Source organism: Oryctolagus cuniculus, chromosome 6 (assembly GCF_964237555.1).
Source record: "Oryctolagus cuniculus chromosome 6, mOryCun1.1, whole genome shotgun sequence".
NCBI classification, from domain to species: domain Eukaryota; kingdom Metazoa; phylum Chordata; class Mammalia; order Lagomorpha; family Leporidae; genus Oryctolagus; species Oryctolagus cuniculus.
The window spans coordinates 113,292,064-113,310,707 of NC_091437.1; the positions used below are offsets into that span (position 1 = coordinate 113,292,064).

Here is an 18,644-nt window from a genome sequence, read left to right on the forward strand (position 1 = left end):
TGTTTCGTTTTTATATTTATTGTATGGTACTATCCCTGTTTGCTGCTTTCTTTATTATAAAAAGTTCTCCTTTTTAAAGTATAGCAGGCAAAACTTTTCTGATGGTTCCCTCTTAGGCAACACAGAACCTGTAACTCAGACATATACTCTGGCACTTTTTTCCCGTGGTCACAATGAATCAGTATCATGAATATTCATGAAATCCAATGGGATGGTTAGAGTTTCCTCTATGATTGACTCGATACCTACTGCGATATCATATGTCAGCTGAGATTGTACTTACAGCTATTTGAAATAGGTCATCAGACTTTTACATTTTTGGTTCAGATGGAAAGTTCTGTTTGACATCTGTGATATTTTGGAAAATTATCTTAAAAGCATCAAAAATTAAATAAACTTTGCTGTGATTGCTGAAAAAGATCTCGCTACCACCCACAGGTTGTTTCAGGATATGCTACAATTCCACAGACTCAGTGCTATCAGTAAATTGCCGCCTTTATTAGTTTCTGGAAATAATTGTGGAAGCTTAAAAAAGATTATTTTATGACTCTGGTTTAACACAGCCTGTTTGATTACAACATCCATTCCTCTTCAGATAGTACATTGAGTTTAGTCAGTATGGACACACTGGTTATTCTAGTGCGAGATCCAGAAAGAGTGGGTGTGTATTTGTACCATACTAGAGATACAAGTATAATATGTAGAATTTGTAAGTATTAATACAACTATCCCTAGGATCCAGTATATATTTCATAATCCATGTATTAGAAGTACCAGTGAAGTTTTGGAAATGTTTGTACCCACTACATTGTGTTTCAAATCACCCAAAGAAAGGGAATGAAAAGAAGTATATAGTATATGAAAAAGCCAAATTATAGTTAATAGACAAAGATTACAGGCAATATAACTAGTAAAAGTAACATATTCTTATTTCATTGAACCAGTCTGTATCCTTTATTTCTTTGTACTTATTTTTTTTTTTTGCTAATCATTATTTTGCAATATATTACATGTGATTCAGAAAAGCCTTGCCCCCTGATTGATAACAGAAGTTGTCTGCTAGTATCACCTAATGTTCTCTAATTTTGCATTGTAACCCTTGAAACTGTAAGGAGCATTTGTATTCACCGGCTCTGATTGCCACGTCAGCAGACACTTTGTTCTGAAATGGATCGATAGTTAAATTCATACCTTTGTATAATGTGAAATTTCAGCTTTATAGACAGTTCAAGCTGACTGGCTATTTTAATACTTCACTCATTCTAGTTAATAATATATAGAAACATATTTGCTAAAATTATAAACTCTAAAATCATTTCATGGAAAGAACATTACCTTGTTTAATTTGTGTTGATACTAGATAAAGTAATGAGAAATTAAGAAAAAATAGAATACCTTTTCGAGAGCATGAATGAATTTCAATTTCATTGAGAAACCCTAGGTTTGAGCTTTCCATGTTATCAGTGACGAAATAATGAAAAAGATTTGATATGTTGCATGTCTTTACAGATACTGTCTCTAATGATACATTACATGGTTGACTCATGGAAATTTATTCTACGCTGTTTTTGAATTACTATTCTCTTGTGCCAGATTAGTTAGTAACTCTCTCATTATTACATTAGGATTCAGACTTTTCTTCCAGACCTCAAGTGGAAGAGCAGTTAGCCACCATACTTGCACAGTGCCTGATGTACAATAAACAAATGGAATCCCAGTGTTTGTGATTATATGGTACTTATTGTTTCCTTATCTCTTGTAGACTTACAGCCTGATAAATATTCTAGTCCAGAGAGCAGCCATATACACCTTTTCTCATCACATAAATCTCATCTCATATTCCAGTAAATATGACCCAAACCTTATCCATGACAATTGCCATCATTCAAGCATAATGATGGACTTCTTCCTTCTTAATGCTGTGATTATTTTCTAGCCCTTAAACACTGATAGTCTTAGGATGAATCAGGGTATTGTGTTGAATGCATAAAGAGGCAAGAGATTGCTTCTTCCATCTCTTTCTTATTTTAGAGAAAATAAAAAACAATTTTCAATGCAGGTTGATGGAGTTCCTCAGTGATTTGCACATGTTCCAAAATGGCACAGTTCCTCATTTCTATCTTTAGCAAAATAGAGTATCCAGTCATTTTTTTTTTTTTCTTGACATCAAGGTCCTACCAGGATTAAAGCTCCCACAAGCAAACGCTGTGTGAAGGAGTTTCTGTATAGTCCTGCACGCTCAGCAGCAGGGTTAACTCTTATAATCCCAGTATCCTCTAGGATGGAAGCACTGACGTAAAGCTACCGGGCTGACTCTGGTCCTCTCTCCTTGCCTTCTCGGCCCTCACACATAACCCCCATATGATCTTGTCAAAATAGAGTCTGCATTGCATGTTGTCTTGCTGTAGAGCCATCCTTTTTTTTTGTTTTTCTTACTATTCTTTTTTCTTAGTCTTTATAGCATATAAGTTCAGGTTGTAAGAAATAACAATCTGCAAGTCTTTGCAGCATGCCACCCATGATTATAAAATATTTTCCCCAACCAAATCAGAAACATGTAGTATAACCAAAAGGCATTCTAATATTCATGCTATGTTAAGTATAAATATAAATTCAAGGCAGCCAAACTATCCATTTCCAAATAAGAATGTATACCTACACTCATTAAAAATCATCTGGAAATGTGTATTATTAGCAAATGAGTAAGAAATTTTCACTAGTATAAAATTCCTGCTTTATATAAAAGCCACACTGGCCATTCAAGTATTTGAGGTTTTTTTTTCCCCTATAGTTTTATAATTTGTACTAAAATGATGAATTTAGGCTTGAACTTATATTAAAGAAAAATTAAAAGTCACTTCTATCTATAGGGCATATTAAGAGTGTGCATGTGAAGAGCAAAGTGTCCATCTGCAGATCCACTATCAATACTTTTTCTCTCTCCATTCTAGGGAAATAGCTCATGCTGACTAGGTTTTAGAGAACAATTAACAATCCAATGGAGAAGCAACCGCAGATTTCCTTCAGTTTGTGCCAGTTTGCAAGTTAAAGGTCAAAGGGCAAAGACATGGAAGGAGACTCTTCAGGAAATTTTCACAGAAGACAATGTTTAAGTTGTTAATGACAGTCAACAGATCAATAATCAAGTTCAAGGCAAGCTGTTCATTGTTTCAAAAGCTAATCCCCTCCAAGCTGGCTTTCACACAAAGCCAAGGTCTGACTCATGGGGTGCATTCCTTCTGACCATCTCTAATAAGTTCACAGCCCAGTGGCTGTAAAGCCTTTCACTGCAAGAAGCAGCTCCTAAAAATCAATAAAGAGGTCTGTCAGTTGCTGACTTTTCTCTAGGAAAAAAATATTGATACAGACCTGCTCTGCAGGTCACATGAAAATGACAATACTGCTTTGAGGACAAATTACACTCAACAATGAAATGCTTTGGTGGTCTCTTGGATCTGTCCGTGATCAAATGTTTGGCTAAATGCCAGAAGCCACACTAACCCTTTGAGAACTATGGTTGACATGCAACAGGTAATGCATTGGAGGATACTCATGCAACCTCAGAGTCATCAATTTTACAATGGCAATGCGAACTGCATATACCAAGGCAAATTGAATCTTCATGCAATGGATTTTATAACAGAAATTCAGTATGTCGAGGAAACAAAGGCCATTATAAACAGTTGTTCAAATAAAATTTCACTCCTAGAAGATACTTAACAAAATACCTTTTTTATTTGCCAGCAATTTTTGGCAAGTAACATCATTTCTGTTTATTATAAATGCATTTACGTAGCACTATAAATCATTTAAAAATTACATAGGACTATAGGATATCTGTTTTCAAAACTCGAACTCCTTGAACCCGTGACTGCTTTTAACCATTGCCCAGTTGATTAATTTACCAGATAGCAAGACTGACAATCTCAAGACTCTGAAAGCTGGTCTGATAGTTCTCAAAGGGTTATACCAATGTATTATTAGTGTCACAAATCCTTGTAAAATAACTGTCACTTTAATCCACTTCAGAGGCATACTGCTTCTTGCTCTGCTTTGAAATGAATTCCTCACAGACCCATGTCAGGCCTGGGGCAATGACCTAATACAACCTGGGGAGATCATCACAATGATAAAGGGGTAGAGTGGCAAGAAAGGGTTTAGAAACACTTCAAAACAATTAAAAGGTCCTTTTTGAACACAGCTATGAATATAAATGTGATGAAACATTGAGGACATAGCTGAGAACAGCTGTATAAAATGAAAAATGGATGTATTATTAAGGCTGTTACTATATTGCAGATATGTTGGCCCCTTGTTTGTTGGAAAATGGCTGTCCCAACAGTCTAAAGTCCTGTATGTGTGTTCCGGATCTCCCACCTGACAAAATGAAGTGCAGGAGGCTCTCCATAGCGGTCAGAGCTATCTTCTTTGGAGACAAAGCTGTTTTGGGTCTTCACACTTTCCTGAAAGTTCAAATGTGGGGTTTTTATTATTTATTTATTTATTTTTGTTTAGAATTTCTTTTCCTTTGCTTTAAAGCAAAAAAAAAAAAATCGTGGGTTTTTTTGTCGTGTTTTGTTTTCCCCCAGAAATGGGCTCAGACTTCAGAAGGAACATAATATTAAAAACCTTTGAGAAGAATCATTTCTTCTTTTTTCTTCTTCTTCTTCTTTAGTTAATCCTGAAATTTTACTGGGCATTGAGCGTGCAGAGAAAAGGCCTAGAACTGAATGACAAAGAAAGACAAAGGACTGGAGAACGGCAGATACTGTGCATCATGGAAGCTTCCCCATGAGTGTATTTCCACTCATGCGCAGGACCAGCAACCCTCTGGGTTTGAAAGGTCAGCCCTGAATCAGGCTGCCACAAGCCTGTTCCTAGCTAGGAAACAGCATAACAGCTCTTGTCTTGAATCTCAAGTTACCACAAACTCCTGGAAAAGAAAGAAAGAAAGAAAGAAAAACCCTACATCACACCCACTCTTGCATAGAGCGTTTACAGTACAGTATGTGGCGGGGTGTTCCTTTCCTCTTGAACTGGAACACAGTGTAAACCAATACAAGGAGGCATAAGGCCAAGATGCAGGGAATGACAATAGCTATGGCTTTCACAGTGCTGGCTGTGTTGTCCAGTTTGATGACAATGTCTACATCATCTGGAGGGCTGTGTCCTTCTTTATCTCTGTCTGTTGGTCCATCACAGCCCATAAAGTCCTTGAGGATGGATCTCGGGTATCCAGGCTCTACCTTGAGTATCTGGTTGTTGAATTTCCAATATTCCTTTCCTTTGTAGAAATATGTAAATCCTGGAGGACAAAACACACAGATGCACAGACACACACACACATAGATACCACTTATTTCTGAGAGTGTACATGTACAGGGATTTTACTCAAATAGGCTATTTCTCAAACGATATATTTTAAGGCCCTTCAATTTCATGGGATGGAAATAATATCTTTAGCTCATCTGTCAGTTGCAATGTGTGCTCTCTAATGTCTATATAGAGCTGTAATGAGAGAAGAATGAGGTTAAAAAGCTGAAGGCTCAAGCCTCTCTACTCCTAGACCACACTTGGAAAGACAAATTTATCCTTCTGTTCACTTATAGGACGCCTGTTACAGAACTACACATTCACATGGTAATATTAACCTATGTTGTAAGATGTGGAAATTGTCTTATGAATTAAAACACCATTTACCCTCATTTTTTCTTGGGACTACCATCTAAATTTTGTTGCTTTTGTTAGACCAAATTCTCAGGTTTTTTTTTTTTTTTTTCCTTTGTATTCATAGATTCTTCATTGTCAAGTTTTTTTGTGAATAGTCACTTGGACTTAATTCTTGCTTTGAGATAAACTTCAAAACAATTAAGAATTAAGAATTAATTTTTAGTTCTATAGTTACTTAAACATATTAAAGTTAGCTATTTTGAATAAAATGAATATTTTAGAGTTTATTATGATTAATAAGGATTTTCTCTTTCTGATTTTAGGGAGCACTTATTATGAAAGGGTAGGGTTAAAAGCTTAGACAATAGCATATCTTTTAGTCTCACAACCACTCTATTAGATAGAATTAATTGCCCATTCTTTTCAGGCAAAGATACTGAGGCTTGGAGATTTAAATATATACATCTACTTAAATATATATATTATATATATATGACAAAATCCTGGTGAAAGTAGGATTTAAATTGCAGTCTAGATCTTCAGCCTGAACTTGTAATAATGTTGCCAAGAGTGGATCCTTTAGATATCTGCTTTTTATCAAATACTCCTTGGTTCAACATCAAAGGTTGAGATGGAGATCCTCCTGATGCAACGAATTCTGACATCTCTCAAAAGCATTCCAGACTGGACAGACTACCACTTACTGTCACTTCACTTGGATAGCATTCTGTTCCATGCCATAAAAATACGCTGTTTCTTTCAGTTTCAAAGAACAGCTTTGTGATCAGAGCAACTTGTGAAGTGAAAACAGGTCTATGTAGATTCAAATTGTTCTAAAGGAACTGGTATTTGATCACTCTAATGATATACAATGTAACTACTCAACGAGCTTGGATGAAGAAAGGTTGAGGGTCTGTACATTAGACTCTCACAGGTGAATAATGACACTGACTTAAAATTAAGCAGACCTCTTATAATAGGTGCATGTACTTATGTTTAGAAATTGGAAACCAACAACTCTAAGTGTCCTCGTCTTTAATTTTTAGCCAAATATAATTACTATAAAGGTGTTGGATTTTAAACTAAACTCAAGAGGATTCTATATTATTAATCTGTAATTAATAACATATTATTAATTAAAAGTAATTAATAATTCATACTAATCAGTTCTGCTGGCCAGATTTCATAGTAACATATTACATATGTAAAAGTGGAAAACATTTGTTACAAAAAAGAAAGTCTGATCTCTAGCAGTTTGATAATGTAACTATCTGGAAGTAGTCAAAAGAAAGAAGTTGCCTGAACTTAAAAAGTAAGAAGTAAAAAGTAAAGTAGAAGTAAAAGTAAGAAGTAGCTGAAATCTTTGTAATAGAAACATTTCAAGCATTGATCCTGCAAAATTCAAGTTTATTTTTTGTTTTCAATTATAAATATCAATTGGTTGAAGAAATGTTGGGTTTTTGTATTTTTTCCTTTCTAAATGTATCTTAAAGTTAAATTCTTGTACCTGATATATTTATTAAGGGGAACAATGTCTGAAACATTCTTCTTTGAGTTTTCATTTTTTAGAGAAAATCTTGAGAAAAAAAATCAATGATCCTGCAATGTATTTTTTAGTATTTCTTTGTTTTTATACTTGACTGGACTTTACTGCTTACTTTTCTATTGCTCCACCGTAAAAATGTAATGCTGCATAGTGCACTAGAGGTATTTTACTACAGCCTATTTAGTGTTCCTTGATGACAGCGCTTCTATGTTCCATTCTTTGTTCTCACTCATTTTAGAGGAAATTGTCAGTACTTAATAAATGTGATTGATTAAACTGAACCTTGTGGCATTTTTTTTTAATCAAACTTCTACATTCCACCAGAGAACGAGTGTAGAGGTAGAGAATTAATATCACAAATCAGCAGAACTAAGAGTCTAAACTATTTTAAATGGCTAAATGTGGAGTTGTAATCAGTAAAAGGAAATGCAATAGTGTTAACAATAAAGTCTTGCATTTACTGGAAAGTATATTCGTAAGGAGAGGATAATGAACACTTGAGCGGTATTGCTTGACTGCAATTAATGTGGACACAATTTGAAGGAGGCAGTGATTCTTTGCCACAATTTTAGTGTTTAAAACACTGTTGAGGGCCAGCGCCGTGGCTCAATAGGCTAATCCTCCACCTAGCGGTGCCGGCACACCGGGTTCTAGTCCCAGTTGGGGCGCCGGATTCTTTCCTGGTTGCCTCTCTTCTACACCAGCTCTCTGCTGTGGCCAGGGAAGGCAGTGGAGGATGGCCCAAGTGCTTGGGCCCTGCACCCCATGGGAGACCAGGAGAAGCACCTGGCTCCTGCCTGCGGATCAGTGCGGTGCACCGGCCGCAGCGCGCCAGCCATGGCGGCCATTGGAGGGTGAACCAATGGAAAAGGAAGACCTTTCTCTCTGTCTCTCTCTCTCACAATCCACTCTGCCTGTCAAAAAACAAAAAACAAAAAAACAAAAAACAAAAACAAACAAACAAAAAACACTGTTGAGAATTGAGTATTAACAAACAAGTAACTCCAATATATTCTACATCAAATCTTGGGATTATTGAAGTTATTTTGGTGGACTGAAGATAAAGAGGGAAAATAAAAAATAAAAACATTAAGGAGGAAAAAATTTTGTAAAATTAAGATGGTTAAAGGTACAAATCAAGAGGCGGATGGCTCAGGAAGCTGCATACTTAGAGAGCCTGGGTTGTCTGGTATGGTCAATAAAAAATTGAGCCATACATGATAGATAGTCAACCACCTTTATGTAACATAAAAATATGTTAAGTTTTCTTCTTTGGAGAGAATATATTGAAGCACATTCATTGAAGATAGAATATGCTAGTTTCTAACCTTTGAGGCATCTGTTACTGATTTTATGATCATGAGTAAATTATTTAAACTTACTGAATGTTGGTAAAGAGGTATTTGTGTAGGGCAATTAAAGTAGGTAATGATTTTATGTAACAGACTTGAAACACAGCAGGTACTCATTAAATGGTACCAGATAGCAACATTTCATTAGTCAAGATGGCAGAATTGACTTCAGTAGACAGAGTTAACAACAAATAGAAATAATATTTTGCTTCAATAGGAAACAAATTCCTTCAAAAATCTTTGAATTACTTTTACTTAAAAAAATACTATGAAGAGAGGATTCCTACCATGGCAAATTCCTACCATGCTGGAAGAGCAAACGGGAGAAAATGTTTCAGGGCTCTGTCATCTCTGATTTTGTAAGCATTAAACATCAGGGATTTATAGAGAAGTACTTTCAGTCAAAATAATTTACAAATGTGTTCAAATCATTTGAGGTTGTTTTCTTCATGTGAACAAGAGGAAAGAAGCTGTATAAAACCTGAGTTTAAGGTCAGAGGTCACAAGATTTGAGAAATCTGAGCACAGGGTAAGAAATGGAGAATGTGCTGTCAGCGGACCATGTAGTTGGAGACTTTCCAGATTAGTTAACATTGCTATCACACAGAGGAAATGATTATGAAAAATAAGGTAATTCCTCTACTTTAATAAGGGGATGTTTAGAAAAGTTGAAAAAATAAAGTTTATTCCATAACCTACATATATTGAATGTTTAGTATGTTACTATATTCAAAGAACTTATGCTGGAGGAGAAAATGGACAATGTTAAGCATGATGTGGTAAGAATATGAGTACAAAGGATAGAAAACCAAAAAAAAAAAAAAAAGCATTTTGAAAGGATTTCGTAAGAGAAAGAGAATGCGCTCTAGGTTAAAGGATATCAGAGAAAGGGCTGGAGTGGGAAACGTCTGCACGACATCAAATGTGTGAAAATTTTATCTGAAGTTTTTAGTTACTTGCAAGCATTGATTTTTCCAAAAGTCTCATGTCTTTGTATTTTATAAAGTTTTCTTTACTATGTGGAAAGAAACGAGAGGGTTTTGAATGTCAGGAAACAGATTTTCTGTTTATGAAATTAAACTTGAGGTGAGAACATGGTAGGAAAATGCTGTGGAAATGGGATCTCGGTGTTCAGTCCTACTTCATAAGACACACACAACTGAGTGTGCATGAATTTTTATAGATGTATAATTTGGTAGCATTTTGTTAGTTATATTTTATATAAGAACATAATTCAATTTTTAAATTACTCTTTTATGTTAACGATGATTCTTCACAGTTATTCACAAAGAATTTAAGGGAGCTGTACAGCTCAGACTACACATTTCAATACTATTGCACTGATTTATATTGAACATTATTAAATTGATCAAAATAAATTGAAAAATCATAAAGGAAGGAAGAATATTATTATTTTTATATAATTGTGATTTATTTCCAGATAAATTGAATCTGAAATATCAGATTTTAAAGGCTTTGTAATTAGGAATAGAGGAAATGTAACAATTAATTTGATAATGGATTGAGATTCTGTGTCATTTTCAAATTTTTGAAAATAATTTGTTTTATTTTATAATTTATATTTACCATAAAAGTTATGTGAATTATTGAAAATAAACAAAGATAAGAAATGAGAAAATTAACAAACTTGCTAATCACTAATAAGATTTTGGCTTAAGTTTCTATGTGGATATTTTTCTGTGGTCTGTGACAGCACATACCAAAAAGTAGTCTAAGTAGTAATAATACCTCTGTCGGTGTGAGCTAGAGTTGGTTTTATCCAAGTTGTAACTTTAGTCTGTCTGCAAGAAATCTATTAAATTTAAACGTGATCATATTTCACATTTTTTCATTTCTTTGTGCTTTTTATCTGCTCAGTTTTCAAAGTTTATGTCATATTTTTATCTGATTGTTGTGCTGCCTCCAAGGATACTGCACTATGACTTCTCCCACTTTCGTATTGACTATAATTTTATATCAGATGTATATATTTTCATCTTGATATCTCCTCTACTATGAAATTCTGCATTTATAACATACCAGCTACACGTTAACTTGCTTTGTTAATTCTCCAAAAAAGTTATAATTCTTAGCAATTGCTACAATCAGGGCTTCCAGGTACTTTTGGAAAAGTTAAAATGGCAATAAATTATGATCATTATTTACTCCAGTTAACTGATCCCAGAAAGAGATGTGCTCATACTTTACATATACCAACTGACAGAGAGGTATGGATTATCCATGTCAAGAGGATCTGGCTGAATATCCAATCCTGAGTTGGAGAACAAGGAAATGAGGCAGCTCTTCTATTCGTTTCTTGCTGATAAGTCATCATACATCCATTCTACTCTATCAAGTGGGAATCTTCTTGTTTCTTGACAGTATGAAAAATTATAATCCTCAACAGGCATTATCATGTAAACTTACATCTTCTCCTACACTTATAACATCATTCTTGGGATAGTTCCTGTCTCAGATATTTTTGCTAATATCTTTATAGGAATTTTATTGGAAATACAGGTGAGGTTACTTCAAAGTTATTGACACTGCAATATTGAACTGCTACCTATATTTTATAATGATTTTTATAAACCAAAAATAGTTGATATTAAAAATCTCTAGAGCATGTCAAGTGTAAATCTAGGAAGAAAAATTATTAGATATATCACATAGCTTTAGTAGGGCACTTTCTGATTATTTAACATATTAAAAACCAGAATGAAATATAAAAATTACTGGAAAATTCTAAAATGTATAATGCACATGATGCATACCATTTTCTTTGTGCACAAAGGCTCCCTGTGGGGATTCAGGGATCCCTTTCCAGACTGTGATGGGCTTGGGATAGCCAGGGTCCATGGTTTTCATTTCTTCACTATATCTCCAATACCTAAAATGAATAAAACAACAACATGTGCACAGGGAAATCATGTATACACACTGACAGGCAAAATCCACTAAATCCATGCTGCATGCTTCACTGTTACCTGTACCTGTACATTTGGTACTGATTGACCAAACACCAGTTGGGAAGCTACGATTTCAATTACCAGAAGGACAGTGGGCTTAAAACATGCCTTCTGTTTATTCTCCTTGCATTTGTTAAAAATGGGGATACAACTGTACATATTCTGCATTTGCTAAAAATGAGTATTTTTTCACCTTGCCAAAATCAATAGGATGCTAATTATTTTATGCTAGACAGCTATGTTTACAATTATACTAGCCTCATCAACATGTACCTATAATCTTGAACATTGAATATTGATCATTTAAGAGATACAAACTTGAACTAAAAAAGACATGCCCCAGCTCTCTCAATCTTATATTTCAGGATATGTTAGAATATAAGCAATAAGCCAATTTATTTGTAAATACATATTATGATAGGAAATGGTAACAGTTATGAGAAAAATAAAGTAGACAAATATATTTAGGAATGTGGGGAAGCCATATTAAAAGTCTTCTATGATAAATTGACATTCTACAGAGAGAAGTGAGGAACAACACATGGGGGCTTTGAATACTCCAGGCAGAGGAATTCAGAAACAAAAGTCTCTGTGTTAGGCACTCTTTGAATACCTAAGCATCTACAAGGAGTCTAGAGTTATGGGATTTGAATTATTTATGGAGAAACAAGATCACAGCAAGAACCAAGGCCTAAGATAAAATGGGCCTTCGCACTTCAGCAAAGTCTTTGATTTTCCTCTTGGAGAGACGGGAAACCAATACCTATTTCGAGGAGAGGTGCTTCAATATATGGATTGTTGCTGAAAAACATACACTGGTTGTTGTGAATAAAATAGCTTGAAAAGGACAAAAGCGAAGTTAGGGTATCAGTTACACTGTCATAATAATTCTTAGACTGGGGAGTAAGCCGTGTACTTGATTATAATTTATGGGATTTGGGATGTACTTTGAAAGGAAGAGCCCAAAGGACTTACTAGATGGATTGGATGCAGGATGTGAGAGAGGGAAATTGAGTATGATGCAAGAATTTTGAGCTCACTCATCTGAGGACAAATGTTGCCATTTCCTAAGAGAAGGAACCAGGTGAAATTAAGCTGAGATGGTTTGAGGAATCATGAGTTCAATGTTAGTAACATTAAATTCTGACATCACAGTGGGCTGCCAGATGAAGTATTTGGGTCTACGTATAGATGTTCAGGCAGTACTTGATTGGAGAACCCATGGAGTACGCAGTAAGCAAAGGGAAGCTCACCACGAGTGAGAATTTTCAGGTTCCTATTCCCTGACTGAGGTTCTATGGGCCTGTTTCACAGAATCCCAAGTTCCAGGGACAACACTGAGCACTCACGTTTCAGAGTCATCATTTTTGTGTACGTGGTCCAAGAATAAAAGGGGTTTCTATCTTAGATGACCAAAAAAACTGACAAAATGAGGTGAAACTTTTGGGAGTTCATCATGATTCCGCCCATTTTAGGGCAGGCATAGTGATATATGTATGATTGTATTTAATCATTACAAAACCAGGAGCTAGTCATCACTGTCCTCATTTGAGAGGAAAATTCTTCAAGGATAAGGGATGATAGGTAGACATTCAACCAAACTTCTCTGATTTCCACAAAGTGTTTACTGTTTTCTCTATAACAAAGCTTCCAAATTTATTTGAACCATCAAATACACTTGCCAAATTTATCTAACAATGCTTTTTTTTTTTTCCTGCCTATTAAGCATCTATGACCATCTACTAAAGCTAGTTGTTTTACCAATAAAGGTTTGAGAGATTATACAATTATTGTATTATTTTTGGATTAGCCATTTTGCCTGAAATTAGAAGTATTATCCGGTCTGGATATTGTCCTGTGTCATATCTCTGGGGAATCTTTTGTTTCTATAGAACTGTGGGATCTTGTGCAGAAGGTTTTGCTATAAATTCCTAGAAACCTCACTCACATCTGCAGCATTAGCATTTTCCACATCTCCAAATGTTCACATAAAAAGGAAGAAAAGGCTTCCTCATTCCAATGAAAAGCCAGGTTTATTCAAAAAGAGAAACAAGAAGTCAGTAGTATTTGTCCCAGGTTCTTATCACATGGAAGATGAAAACAGATGGAGAGATACGGAAAAACTTCATGGAGAAGCTCTGAGCTGACATCATGGTGAGTGGCGCCTACGGAAGCAATCATTAGTGTGTCATTCTACTAATTCTGAAATAGGATTCTTTTACATTTTGTTCAAGGAAGCATCTGCTTTTAAATTATTTCTGAACATGCCTTTCCCAAAGAATAATCTGTGATGTATATAGAAAGTTAATGGGGTTGATAATCTCACAATGTCACTATCTCCTCTCAAGTCAGTATTACAAGAGGATTTACAGCAGTCATAGATATTAGCTAACTGCTTCTAATACTTAACTAAAGGTAGCCTCTCACAGGGAAATAGTCAAACATGTTATTTCATAGATACTAAGAAATATTTTGTTTTTCACATTTTACATCTGTAAACATCGGAACACATCCTACAATCAATACAGTTTCACCATTTACTTGGCAGGGTTTTCCCCTCAAAGATAGGTTATGTAATAATATGTATTACAATAAATGACATTTTTAGATGATACAGACTATGACTTAATGTGAGCTTTTTAAATGCTAGCCGAGAAGTTGTTGAAATCCTAGGGAAATGGGATCAAATACTGGATGAGATTTAATTCACATCACTATATTTTTAGAAGCTACATGAATTTTTTGTAGTAGTTACACTATTGTACATTTAATAAAACTGTATGTGGTATTTTACAGCTTTATAAAGTAAATTTATAAACAAGTACATTATTTCACCAAAATCCTCAACATTTTTTATATTACATATTACAATGTTTTCTATGATGATGATATCCTAACTAGAAATTTACTACTCGTGGTAATTCAGTTCAATTAATGACAGACCACTGAGTCTTTTGTTAATCAAAGAAAAATCATTTATTCTCTTTTGTTTGTTTAAATGTGGTGTTGTTGAAATTCAATGTACTGTGTTTCGTTCATAGTTTAGTACAGTTTTCAGCAGACACAGTGTTCCTACAATGACTGTTTTGTTCATTTGTGCTCTCATTCAAATAACTGCTGTTTGTTGTTTGAATATAATTTTACTTTCTCTATTTTTTATTCATCCATATATCCATTCAACCACCAACACATTTTAGCAACTGTACTATATGGCAGGCACATAAGATTTATAGACATCAAATTTCAAGAAAATATTCATGGGATATAATTTTATTAGATTTTCTTGTAGAAACACAATTATGGCATGAATTTGTCAAGGATTTTTTCCTCTCCTAGCAGATAATACAAAATTATAATTTAGGATCGTTTCACCATTTTTGAAAACTGAACCTTACCTTGAATGCTCAGATATTTTAAAGAAATTATATTTTTATATTTTAATATTTATTAGTATGTAGAGAACAGATTTTATCAATTTTATAGATACTATTCCAAGAATACAATGATAATCACTTCTCCCTCCCTCCCTTTTCCTTACTATCTTTCCATTTTTTCTTTTAATTTTTTGTGGTAACATACTTTGAATTTGCTTTATAATCACATTTATAAAATGCATCTTTAAACAAAGAGCTCTACATGTAAAATGCAGATAGACCACTGTTCCACAGGTTTATGTTCAAGGATATGGACAACAATCAAATCACAAGATGTCAGTTTAGCTCCATATACATTAAAGGTTTTTTTTTTTTATATATATCAGCAACGACAAATCAGAGGAAAGATATTTGTCTTTAAGTGAAATATGCCTTAAGCCTCAGATTGTCTATTGTGTGCCAGCTTTGATATGTAACTAGTAAGTAAAGTTGAACATGATCAGAATTTCTGACTATATATTCACATTGCCTTGTGAAAGGTACTGAGTAGCATTCATGAACACAGGTTTGTATTTACTTATTCTAAACCAATGATTCAAAATAAATTGTTGCAAGAAACAAGAGTTAGTCATCATTATAGACCTTATTATGAATCACATCCATGACAGATGAGTTATTAATGCATACAGAATTTTAAAAATTCCTTTGTGTTGAGGAAAATATGGCTTGGAAAATTCAAGAGTGAAATATTTCAATAGGATGTTGCTGGAATTCGAACCCCAAACTACACATAATATGTATGCAGGGGTCACTTCACAGAATCAAGCTGTTTCCTCATTTAACTTGGTCTCATTTTTTTAGCTTCTGTTAAGTTACCATAAAACATAAAACCCTATTTTATTCATATGCAAATAAGCCTTCAGATCTCTACTTGAGAGACATTCTTTATCAAATATCTATTTTTATGTGTAGTTGAATAATTTAAAAATCTTATATATTATATAATTATGGCATAAACACACAAGTTGGAGAAAACAATATATTTTCCTATAACAAGTAATAATTATAAAGCTAAAATGGACCTAAATTTTATTTTTCTTATTTGAAAGTATCCTAAAATTCTCAATGCTTAAACTTAGAATGAAATATGGCAATAACATCTCAGATATGTATGTGAGAAAATGCTGAGAGATGATTTAGAAATACAACATTTTGAGTGAAATGCTATGAAGATCAAAATGCATCCAAATAGCAAATTACAGTGTATCAAGAAATGACAAGTAAGAAACCAAGGGACTGAGTTCCATGCTGTCCGTACAACCGCAAAGAGTAGATATTTTAATCTGAATTTGCAGATCTATTTAAAGATCCATCATTTCATCTACTTTAATTATCTTTATACTTGGAAGATTTCACGTGCCCTTTGCTTGCCATACCATTTAGTTATCAATTACTCTCAAATCTGTGTCTGTGGGTGACCTTTGCATTAAGACACAAACTAAATTATTAAACTACCTATTTGCCTTTTCCATTTGGTGCATAAACAAGCATCTCAGTCTGATATAAACAGTTCAATCTTTTATTCTTCAATCCCCAGTTTTCTCCAGATATAGCACTACTCAAGTATTTCAATAGAAAACTCAGAAATTAACACTGATTTATTTGCTTCCTCTTCTGTAAGTCCAAGCCATAAGAATAACTGGTTATAGTTACATTCAAAATGTCTACTGCACCTACCCACTTCACTCCATCACCACTGCCACTGTCCTGCCTTCCAAAAGTCCTCGATAGGCCTCCTAATTACCCAATTTGATTTTATCCTTGATGCCCATCCCTCACACAGACACCAGAATGATCTTTATGAATATGGCTAAGATCATGTCACTCCTATTAAAAACTCGCCCATGCCTTTCCATTGTACTTAAAATAAAATTCAGACTGTTTACCAAGGCCTACAGAGACTTATGTAATCTGGTATCTGCTTGCCTATTACCCTTCCTCCCTCCTACTCTTAATGTTCCAGTTACCAGTTTTTGATTTTGTTTTTGGCAATACAACTCCATGCCACTCTTTTACATGACTGTTTCATCTACCTGCAAGCATTTGTTCTGAATAGCTTTATGTGGCTATAACTTCTCCTGATTCTCTTCCCCACTCAAATGTCACCTTCACAAGTGAGGTTTTTTCTGAATCCCACACTAACATCCCAGTCACTCCTTAGCACCCAGGAGTCTCAAAGATATCACTTTGTTAAATTTCTTTGTAGCTTTTCTCAATGTCAATATTACTGTTATCATTTATTTGTTTATTGTCTATTATCTCTCCCAACAGAAAATATCATGGGAGTAGGACCCTTTTTGCTATATTTTACCAATCTATCTGTATAACCCAGTATATATTACATAGTAGGAACTCAAAAATAACTGGAATAAATGAAAATGGGCTAGGCCAGTACATATAGTACAGACGTCTTAAGGAAACAGGAATTAGAGCTACTGAAATGAAATGGACTATATTTTATGTTCATCTTCTTGACTATAGTAAGTTGATAGAATTAGGTAAGCTGTCAAATCCTGAGCAAGGATATTGAGAAATGTTTTGCCTCTCGAATTACACAATAATGTGTTTGTACTGTAATTGAGGGTGTCTAGATTTTGGTAAGAAGTGATCATCCTGCAGGGCTCACATATGGCAGTATTTGGAATAAATCTAATTTAGAGATGTGTTTTGCCTGGCACATAATTTTAAATGATCATGATTGTGAATGCATCTCTATAGAGTATGTGTACTTTCCTGTACACCACAGTACTCATAATCTCCTATTGCTTTATGTACTATCCCTCTACCCAGTAGTGTATAAAGGTACTTTAATCCACCTGGGAAAGCACTGGATATGATCCACATGGAAGGCTTGATTGGAATTTGGGGATCCTGCCTCTAGCCTGGCCAGACCCTACCCCCAACTGTTGTGGGCATTTGGGGAGTGAATCAATAGATGGAAGATGCTTTCTTTCTCTCTTTCTCTTTCTATGTCTCACCCCCCGCAATCACTGTTTCAAATGAACAAGTTAATTAATTTTAAAAAATACTCCCTTTAAATAAAATCCGGAATGTGGTGAATTTTTACAAAATTTAAAGAAAAACTAACTCCAATACTCTTCAAATTAGCCCATGATATAGAAAAGGATGGAACTCTTCCAAATTCTTTTTTTTTTTTTTTAAGGCCAGCATTACACTGATACCAAAACTAAGCAGAGATAAAACACACACACACACACACACAAATGAAAAGTTCTCACCTAAATATTAGCAAAAAGACTCTGACATAAATAAAAGAGATCATAAATACCACAATCAAGTGATAGTTGTCTCTGGGACGCAAGGTGGTTCAACATTTGCAAATCATTAAAATCCTCATAAATCACTCCAAAACAACAAAGAACAAAACCATGATCATCTCAATAGATGCAAAGAAAGCATTCAATAAGTAACATCCCTTCATAACAAAAATTTTCAACAAATTAGGTATATAAGGAACTTACCTTAAAATTAGAAAGGCTATATATGACAAACCAAAAGCCAACCTCATACTGAACAGGGAGAAGTTGAAAACACTTCCCTCTCAATATCCCCTCAAAACTAGTAACACAGTTACTCCTCTTCAGTAACACAGTATTGGAAGTATTAGCAAGAGCAATATGGGAGGGGCTGGCATTGTGGCATAGCAGGTTAA

General features: G+C 34.4%; 1 protein-coding gene across 2 annotated transcripts in view; it reads right to left on the minus strand.

Moving 5' to 3' along the window:
* Window positions 1-477: 477 nt before the first annotated feature.
* Window positions 478-18,644, minus strand: part of MMP16 (matrix metallopeptidase 16) — a 297,810-nt gene continuing 279,643 nt past the window's right edge. The window contains exons 9-10 of one of the 2 annotated variants that reach the window (XM_070075287.1): window positions 11,343-11,458; window positions 478-4,463 (exon numbers count right to left, since the gene is read on the minus strand). In XM_070075287.1, the coding sequence (XP_069931388.1) occupies window positions 4,420-4,463; window positions 11,343-11,458 (160 nt within the window). In that variant the 3' untranslated portion in view covers window positions 478-4,419. Of the gene's footprint in view, window positions 5,306-11,342; window positions 11,459-18,644 lie in introns of both variants that reach the window. The other variant, XM_002710677.5, reaches the window with a different exon arrangement.